Consider the following 10,372-nt stretch of genomic DNA (forward strand, 5'->3'; position numbering starts at 1 on the left):
TAAAATCGTTTTTATACCCTTCACCACACTGTATTTGTCTTTGTGCATATGTTTGTAACAGGCAAAAATAATCGAGATAGACCCATGGTTCCTTTTGAGAATATGCATAGAATCACTTTCTGAGTCGATTTATGCATGTCCGTGAGTCCGTCCGTCTGTCCATCTTAAATTGTAAACAAAGTACAGGTCGCATTTATAACCCGAATTGGATGAAATTTGGCACAGCGTATTTGTTTGGCCCAAGGACGAACCCTATTGAAATTGGGAAAAATAGGTTCAGATTTAAATATAGCTCTCATATATATTTTCGTCCGATTTAAGGTAAATGGTGCACCAAAGTCCCTATATATCTTTCGATTTGCAAGAAATTTGGCACAGCGTAATGAATAAGGTCTGGAATGATGTGTGCAAAGTTTCGCGAAAATCGGTTCAGATTTAGATATAGCTCACGTATATATCTTCGTCCGATTTAAGGTAAATTGTGTACCAAAGTCTCTATATATCTTTCGATTTGCACGAAATTTGGCACATCATACTAAATTAAGTCTAGAATAATGTGTGCAAAGTTTTGTGAAAATCGGTTCAGATTTAGATATAGCTCCCATATATAATCTCGCCCGATTTTAGGTAAATAGTCCACTAAAGAGTCTGGAAATCTTTTGATTTGTACGAATTTTGTCACAGCGTACTAAATTAAGTCTAGAATGATGTGTGCAAAGTTTCGTGAAAATCGTTTCAGATTTAGATATAGCTCCCATACATAGCTTCGCCCGATTTTAGGTAAATAGTCCACTAAAGAGTCTGGAAATCTTTTGATTTGCACGAAATTTGGCACAAAGTAATGAATAAAATCGAGAATGATGTCTGCCAAGTTTCGTAAAAATCGGTTCAGATTTAGATATAGCTCCCATATAATTTTTCATCCGATTTAAGGTAATTGGTGCACCAAAGACCCTATATGTCTTTCGATTTGCACGAATTTTGGTATAGGGTACTGAATTAAGTCTAGAATGATGTTGCTAAGCTTCGTGAAAAGATCCATATAAATTAGTCTCTGGCAAGTTTCCCTGAAATCGGTTCAGATATACATATATAACAAAAACGCGTCGTCTGTTAGGGTACATATGTAGAATATACCCAAAGTGGTGAAGGGTATCATATAGTCGGCACAGTCCGACTTTACTACTTTCCTTACTGGTTTTATCTATGACACAGTAAATCGCTAACATGTAATAAAAAACCATTGTAAATTTTTGATCTGGCACCCAATGTGGTTAAAAAACAGCCCAAAATCCCCAACATACCGAACAATGGGAGGTGCCTTTATATGGGATATATCATAAAATGTGGACCGATGTCGATCATTTTTGGTACAGAGATATGCTATCCAATGGAAATTCAAAGTACCACACTACAGACAATTCTTCCCAAAATACCGAATAATGAGAGTTATATGGGAGCTATCATTAAATATTGCGACCTCTATCTGGATTTCAACAGACCGACATTCATATATAGAGATTGAATTATATTCTGATCGACTTACACTCCAATAGGAAAAATCTAATTTCAAGTTTTCAAAATACTAAAAATGCTGCTGTACCCTAAAATGGGGTTTATGACAAAACAAATATCCCATTTCAAATCCAACCTGTGTACAAAATGTCATTGCTCTATCTTAAATATTACGATCTCTATCGCGATTTTAACAGGTATATGGATATGACTAAATCGACATTGACTTTTATTCTAATCAAAAAATAAGGTCTCTGACGAATATTTTGAGGTCTTGCAAACGGAATGACAAATTTAATACTCCATATTAAACATAAAACAAGGAAAGGAGAACAAATTTGAAAATTTCGCTGCATATACAGAAAACCATTAAATAAGGAGGCATTCCTTGTTTACAAATATCAAATTTGTTACGTCCTAGTTATTGAAAAAAAAACGTCTTTGTATGTCCATACTCGAATATTGATTAATGTTCATGTTGGGGATAATTGCTTATATGTAATAAATCATTGTATACAAAATTCAGTTTTTATCTATCATTCTTCTTTAGTATAGGAGCATTCAATCCAAGATACATCGTTCTTATGACAAATTTACTAAAAAACCCCTTTCTTATATATTTACAACATTTTACATAAAAGCCTTTAGTCGAACATACTTCAAATCCTTGAACTAACATTCTATACACACAATAAGGACATGTTCTTGGAAAATGTAAAAACTAAGAAAACGTTATAACAATGGTTAGAAGGAATTATATATTTTTTCTCCTATCGACGAAAGGAGATTGTGCCTTAGTACATAAAACGGGTCAATGCACCCTGTTGTATGAAACTGTGTATGAAAAACAATCTTCGTTCACCTGCATTTGACACAATGCTGACCATTTATATGCAAATTAATCAAACATGTTATTCTTCTAGAGAATATTGTGTACGATGGATTGGGTTATCCAATTTGAGACATTTCTTTGTATTTTATTGGGATAAAAACATATTTTCTGCTTCAAGTTTGATAAATGTTTGTACGATGATACTGGGAAAATTCGTAGAGTAAAATAAAAGGAACTGAATATAATCATTGTGAACATTTTAAAAATCAACAAGGTGACAAAATTTTTAATTTTATGTGCCACACCATGGCATAATTACATAAGGTAATCTCATTTGAGAATTTGATGTTGTCAACCCTTTTTAATTTGGAACTCACCTATCAATTTGAAATAATATAAAAAATAAATTCCATAAAATTTTATATTTGTCGATTGACATGTTTTCAATAAATTAAACAAAATATATTTTCTAAAGCTGAACCTTCTCTCAAGATTTAACCATGGTTGTTATAAATTGTATTTAAAAGTTTTAGAGGTAGGGAACTTCAAAATATTTATAAATATAAATTCTTTAGCAATTTTTGCTACTGAACACATTATTTGCGTACATTTCGAAGGAAGATATTTTCATTTAAATTCTGAATACTGTGAAAGGCATATTTATGAAAAAATTGGAAAAAATGACTACATGAGACTACCTTGTATAATTGTGCCATGGTGCTACACAACAGCTAATTTGGTTGAAAGTGATACTATATATTGAAATTTTATCATAAGCATGCCATGTTAGTAAAAGTCAATTTTAATTCTTTCTATTAGGTTGGAGAAAAAGATATCCATTATTTTTTCGGCAGATGGCTGTACTGATAGATTTCTCGTATAGTATCGATCAAACAATTTCAAATTTATCACCGTTAGAAGGGTGACATTTCGCAGTAAAAAATTATTTTGCTGTTTTTGTTTAGTGCATTCAGTTTTGAGTTACAGGGTGTTAAAAATGGAAGTGAACAAAGAGAAAATTCGGTACATTTTACATTTTTCTTTGCCAAATATGGTGCCGATACTGTAACAGGCAATTATGTGCAATTTTGGTTTCGTCGATTCCGTTCAGGCATTTTTGATGTTAAAGATGCACCTCCCACTGAAAGGCCGGTTGTCGAAAATGTCGATAAAATCGGAGAAATGATCGAAGTTGACAGGCATGTTAGAAGTCGTAACATCGCCCAGAAGCTAAAATTCGATCAGAAACCAGAAACGGCAAGAATTGGCCAACAGGAGATGTGTCGTGTACCACCAGGACAACGCTAGGCCACACAAGGCTGGGAAGTTTTAATGCATCTGCCATACAGTACGGGCTTGGCACCAAGCGATTATCATCTTTTCCTTGCATTGCGAAATTTCTTTAATGATAAAAAATTGATATCTAATGATAAAAAATTGCAAATAGAGAGCAGAATATATGTAAGAGAGGCATTATGAAGTTACTTTTACAATTGCCAGAGACCATACAACAAAACAGTGCATATTTGGCCCAAATCGGACATTCCAAAGCATGTTAAATAAAGTCAGATAGTTCATATAAAAATAATGGATTTATTTTTCCCCAATCTAATATATCTGTCTATGTTTTGTTAAAGCCCCATTTAAATATCCCGTCTCATTTTGAGTAATTTGAAGCTTTTATTCTCAATTTTTCAACTAAATGACTGTAATTTGCAATTTTGGGTTCTTGAAGATAAAAAAAGTTAACAGAAAAATACTTGATGTGGATTCATGTCTTGAAAGCTCCCGAACCTTAATACAACATAAGGTAGAATTATTCTGTTGGCAAACCTCAAAATATTCTCCGGAGACTTAATTTCCCTAATCAAGTTAAAATTTTATGTGGTTTTTGTTATGTAGGTCTGCTTGCTTGTCTGTTGAAATCACGCAAGAGGTCGCAATATTTAAGATGGAGTTTTGGAATAGACAATAAAATATGTCGGGGTAACCACAGAAGTTTATGGACGATGTTTGACCGAATTGGCCATATATGATATATTATTTATTTCATTTCTGTCACACGTTCCCACCAAATATTTACCATGACATAGCCCTCATATAAAAGTCAAGACTGATTTTACGTGAATGTCCACATAATGCTTTTTATGTCCAGCTTTTTGACACCCAATGTCCAGCTTATTAGATATTTGTAAGGTTCACATTTTCAATATTTTAAGGTTCTAGCCGCATTTCCGATATAGTAAGGCGACCAGATTTTGGAAAAGTACAAGCACTTCAAGATTTTTTATACCCTTCACCACACTGTGGTACAGGGTATTATGTCTTTGTGTAACAGGCAAAAATAATCGAGACATCACTTTGTGAGTTGATTTAAGCATGTCCGTCCGTCCATGTATTTTTGTGAACAGAGTACTGGTCGCATTTATGATCCGAATTGGATGAAATTTGGCACAGCTCATTTGTTTGGCCCAAGGATGAACCCTATTGAAATTGGTAAAAATCGGTTAAGATTTAGATATAGCTCCCATATATATCTTCGTTCGATTTAAGGTAAATGGTGTACCAAAGTCCCTACATATCTTTCGATTTGCACGAAATTTGGAATAACGTACTGAATTAAATCTAGAATGATGTGTGCAAAGTTTCGTGAAAATCGGTTCAGATGTAGATATAGCTCCCATATATAGTTTCGCTCGATTTTAGGTAAATGGTGCACCAAAGTCCCTGGAAATCTTTTCATTAGCACGAATTTTGGCATAGCATACTAAATTAAGTCTAGAATTATGTGTGCAAAGTTTCGTGAAAATCGGTTTTGATTTAGATATAGCTCTCATATATATTTGCATCCGATTTTAGGTAATTGGTGCACCAAAGTCTCTAAAAATCATTCGATGTGCACGAAATTTGTCATAGCGTACTGAATTAAGTCTAGAATGACGTGTGAAAAACTTCGTGAAAATCGGTTCAGAATTAGATATAGCTCCCATATATATTTTCGTCAGATTTTAGGTAATTGGTGCACCAAAGACCCTATATATCTTTCGATTTGCACGAATTTTGGAATAGGGTACTGAACTAAGTCTAGAATGATGTTGCTAAGCTTCGAGAAAAGATCCATAGATAGGCCGATAAACACAATGTGCTAAAGTAATATAAATTAGCCTCTGTCAAGTTTCCCTGAAATCGGTTCAGATATAGATGTCTGTTAGGATACATATGTAGAATATACCCAAAGTGGTGAAGGGTATCATATAGTCGGCCCAGTCCGACTTTACTACTTTCCTTACTGGTTTCTATACGGCTCCACTAAAATAAATATTGATCATGATCTTAAAAATAAAGGAGACTAAAGATGACAGATTATAAAAATATATGGCAGATAGAGGACATCCAGTTGAAATAGATGATTGTCCTCTAAAAAAGAGGGCGTATGATAGCCTTAGATATAGACAGTGCATTGAGTAAGCTGTGTTCGCCTTATATGGATTTTTTCGTTTATTATAAACATGGCATTTCTGTCTCCTGTTGAACATGTCGGACACTAAGCAACATAATTTTGGGTAAAGGGATGAAAACCCCTGGCGAGTATATTAAAAACTCAAAAGGACAAATTCGACATAGGTAACGTTTTTGAGTTATGGTTCGATTAACTTTTTGATGATAAGTCTACAGTTCGCGAAAAAAATCGTATGAGGAATGTTTTTGTAAAACATATCATCCTTTTATCTCGAGTCCTTGTTCTTCCTTTGCGTTCTAATATTCTTGAACAACGTCAACACCAAAATGCAAGATTTTTTGACCTCTAAATATTATATAAAAAGTCCCTCATAAGTTTTTAGGTAGGGTCCTCAAAGACAAGAAATCGATATTCGTATGTTTGCATCGACATTTTCGACTTTCAAACGATCTTTGTTCAGAAAACCTTATATCTACGAACAGTAATAAATTTCGGCTAAATTATAAACACCTAAAATTCTATAAATATATTTTTAAATTATTTTCAAAGAATATTTTTGCAGAGCTATAAGCGTAGACCCTCTGCTACAATACAGATTATGTTAATGTAACGATCATCAAACCCAATCGACGATGTTTTGACGTAGCCTTCATATGTAACCTGTCACTCAAATATATTTGATTGATCTATCGTCAGAATTACTCTTCACTTTTATGATCGCCGTAGTGATAATAATGTTACTTATTTTTGGTCTAAAATTATGTTTTAAAACTTTTTCTACAAAACTAATTTACTGTGGCACGGCATGAATATTAATTTCCATGATCGATATAACAGAAAATAACTCAAAACTAATTGCTTTATACGAAATGATTTATTAGAAAAATATTTCGGGGTTATACCCAAACAACAATTAACAAAAAATAATGGAAAACAATTACAACCGGCAACCGTGCCGATGGCAATCATATTAATTTCAATATTTAATGAGATCTGAGACGATAACGTTTGACAACGCGATAATGATAACCATCCTGAGCAAGACCTTCAGCAGGGGGCAAGTAAGTTTGTTGAGGTTGAGCGGGAGGCAAGTAGGTTTGTTGTGGTTCAGCAGGGGGCAAGTAGGTTTGTTGTGGTTCAGCAGGGGGCAAGTAGATCTGTTGTGGTTCGGCAGGGGGCAAGTAGGTTTGTTGGGGTTGAGCGGGAGGCAAATAGGTTTGTTGAGGTTCAGCAGGAGGCAAGTAGGTTTGTTGAGGTTCAGCAGGAGGCAAGTAGGTTTGTTGGGGTTGAGCAGGAGGTAAATAGGTTTGCTGAGGTTGAACTGGTGCATCATAATGATAACCATCTTGTTGGGCTGGTCCATTATAGCTGTAACCGGAATCCTGTTTAGGATAATCATAGGCACCACTCAAATGGGAGACATCAGCAGCAGCAACACCCAAAAGGGCACAGACCAAAGCCAAAGTGAATTTCTGAAAATAAAGAAAGGAAAACAATTAATAATTTACAATATTCGGAAATGATTTGAATGCTCACCATTGTTGCAATGTTTTCTTGGTTGAAGTTAATGTTGTAAAGACTAAATGTCGTTTGATATAGTTTCGTCAAATTCACTCTGCTTTTATATACATAGATCATTTGTCAAAATAGATGCTTTTCTCTCTTTGGTTGCTGCTTATGTATCTTCTTCGTTTATAATTAGCCTGACATTGAAATACATATCGTTAAGTTCATATCGAACGTCAAAAATAACCAAATCGATTTAATTTGGTTTTAGGAAATGACAGTTAATAAAATATTAGGAAATATCTGTCACTTTGTTTTTGCTGTTTTCTTACATTTTATTAATTTAATTTTTTAAATTTAGTAATTAATAATTTAGATTAATACTCAAAGGGAGGTCTTAACGCTTATTTTTTTAATTGCTTTACGCCTAGTTAGATTAGAATCACATTTTTTGTAGTTTGTGAATTGAAAAAAAACTATTTTAATCAAATTAATTCGATTCATATTTGATATAATTGAAATTAATTTTGAGAGTTCATCATGCTAATGATGGACTCTCAAAATAAAGTAGAAAAGAAAATATTTTGGAAACTAGTTAATTTTTAAGTATTTTTTGAAGATTGATTTTTATAATCTCCATCGTTGCTACAGATTTGTACCACACTGTCTTTGGTATTTTGAAAGTTTTAGACATATTTTTAACCAAATCGTCTTTGCAACAATATGTGCCCATGTTTTCTTTCACCATCCAAGACCCCTGAATGTTAAATTACATTCACTTTTGACAATCCAATTGTCATTATTTTGACGGTCGTTGCCTCAATTTCCTAGCGAAATGGCTGTAATTTGGCATTCATGGCAGAAACAACACTGCGGATCATATAACCATTTCTTGACAGAGCCCTCATATAACTGTCAGAAATTTCACCGAAGTGTGTGCAGTATGGATGTTCGATACACCTACCCAAAAAATTTCCCAAATAGGTCCATGCCCCCATACTAAAGTCCTGCTTTTTTTTGGGTATGTAGAAGTTTCTAGCGCAGTATTCCAAACTATGTGACTGTAATTTAGTACCTAATTTTTCAGAGCTTAAAAAACGTATTCTCCTGAAAGGTCCTGACTGATAAAAATATATATATATATATATATATATATACATAGTGAATGAATAAAATGTTCGGAACCTGACTATATATTAGGTTGGGGAAAAAGAAATCCATTAGACCGGTCGTCGAAAATAAATAAAATTAGAGAAATGATCGAAGTTGACTGGCATGTTAGCAGCCCAGGAGCTAAAAATCAACCATAAAACGGTTTTAAACCATTTCCATAAAGATGAATTTAAAAATTAAGCTCGATGTTAACAGAAAAAAAGATGAATCGAATTTCCACATGCGAAGCCTTGGCCAAACGGAATGAGATAGACCTATTTCTTAAACGGATGGTGACTGGAGTTGAGAAATGTATCACATACGATAACGGCCAGGAAGGATCTGTTATGCATTTGGTGGGACTGGAAGGGGATTATTTATTTATTTGCTTCCATATGGCCAAGTTCTGATCTCTACTGTCAACAACTGGACCGTTTGAATTGACCAGAAACGGCCAGAATTGACCAACAGGAGAGGTGTCGTGGCCTCGGCAGAAACTTCGGGAGCTTGGTTGGGAAGTTTTTTAATGCATCCGCCATACAGCCCGGACTTGGCACTAAGCGATTATCATATTTTTCTTGCAATGCAAAATTGCAATTCATCATGCAAGAAAACGGTGCATATTTGGCCAAATCGGACATTAGGAAGCATGTTAAATAAAGACCTATAGTTCACATAAAAAAATGGATTTCATTTTACAGTGTATTACATCTGTGTGCATATGTTTGTAACCGGCAAAAGGAAACGGAATAGACATATCGTTCCTTATGAGAATTGTCATAGAATCATTTTCGGAGTCTATTTACGCATGACCGTCCTAATGTTGTTGTTAAATTGTAAACAAAGTGTAGGTCGCATTCATGATTCGCATTGGATAAAATTTGGTACAACTCATTTATTCGACCCAAGGACAAACCCTAATGAAATTGGCGAAAATCGGTTTAGAGTATATATATTTTCTTCCGCTTTGATTTGAATGGTGCACAAAACATACATGATTTGAATGATTGCGACAAAATTTTATATAGCATACCAAATTGACCGCCGAATGACATGTGTTAAATATTTTTGAAATCGGTTCACATTTCCATACGATGTTATATAAATAGTGCTCCAAGTACGCCATATTTTGTTAGATTTTGTTAGATATTTTGCATAATGTATTGCATTTAGTCTAAGATGATGTGTTCTAGATTTGGTTAATATCGAGTCAGATTTTGATAGACAGATAGCTCCCATATATATTTTCCTACGATTTTCTGTTAATGGTTCACTAAACTACCAATGTTTATCCGATTAACACGAAATTTGAAATACCTAATCGTATTGAGTCTATAATGACGTGTGTTTAGTTTCGTTTGGATGGGTTCAGATTTAGATATATCTTACATATATAGGGGATGATGGATACCAAACAACGGATCTGATTGGCTCTAACAAAGCTGATCTGATTGGCTCTAATAAAGCCCAGGCTTATCTTGGTCCCTCATATCAATTGTAGACACTGACCTCACCGCGGTGTCACCTGGGGTAGCTACTTTCATCATCCGTTGAAATAGTGAGCTGATATGTGCCGCGAGTTCACCCATATAAACTATAAATGAGAATAAAAAGGCGTCGGGGTAGATGCCCGCACTCATAAAACCTGTCCGACAATGAAAAAGAAAGGGTGTACTCAAGAAGTACACCTCTTTTTCCTCTATATTGCATTATATTCACCTCTATATTGCACTAAAATAAAAAAAAACGGTCCAGATTTACATATATCTCTGGTATATAATTTTGTTGGATTTCATACAAATAGTGCACCAAAGACTCCAAGTATGACATGAAGCATAAATGAAGCAAATCCTGCTTGTAGACTATGACATGATTCATGATTCCGAACGATTTCAAATTTTTTGAAT

At 34.2% G+C, this 10,372-nt stretch overlaps 1 protein-coding gene across 1 annotated transcript; it reads right to left on the reverse strand.

Annotated features, from left to right (window-relative positions):
• Positions 1-6,782: 6,782 nt before the first annotated feature.
• On the reverse strand, positions 6,783-7,385 carry LOC133326214 (uncharacterized). The gene is made up of 2 exons (XM_061534898.1): positions 7,344-7,385; positions 6,783-7,279 (listed from the first exon to the last, which is right to left on the reverse strand). Exons 1-2 carry the CDS (start codon positions 7,344-7,346, stop codon positions 6,791-6,793), a joined length of 492 nt encoding a protein of 163 aa, XP_061390882.1. The 5' UTR covers positions 7,347-7,385; the 3' UTR covers positions 6,783-6,790.
• Positions 7,386-10,372: the final 2,987 nt, after the last annotated feature.

The sequence above is a fragment of the Musca vetustissima genome, unplaced genomic scaffold, assembly GCF_032173495.1.
Source record: "Musca vetustissima isolate MV318-11 ecotype Yass unplaced genomic scaffold, APGP_CSIRO_Mvet_v1 utg7694, whole genome shotgun sequence".
NCBI classification, from domain to species: Eukaryota; Metazoa; Arthropoda; class Insecta; order Diptera; family Muscidae; genus Musca; species Musca vetustissima.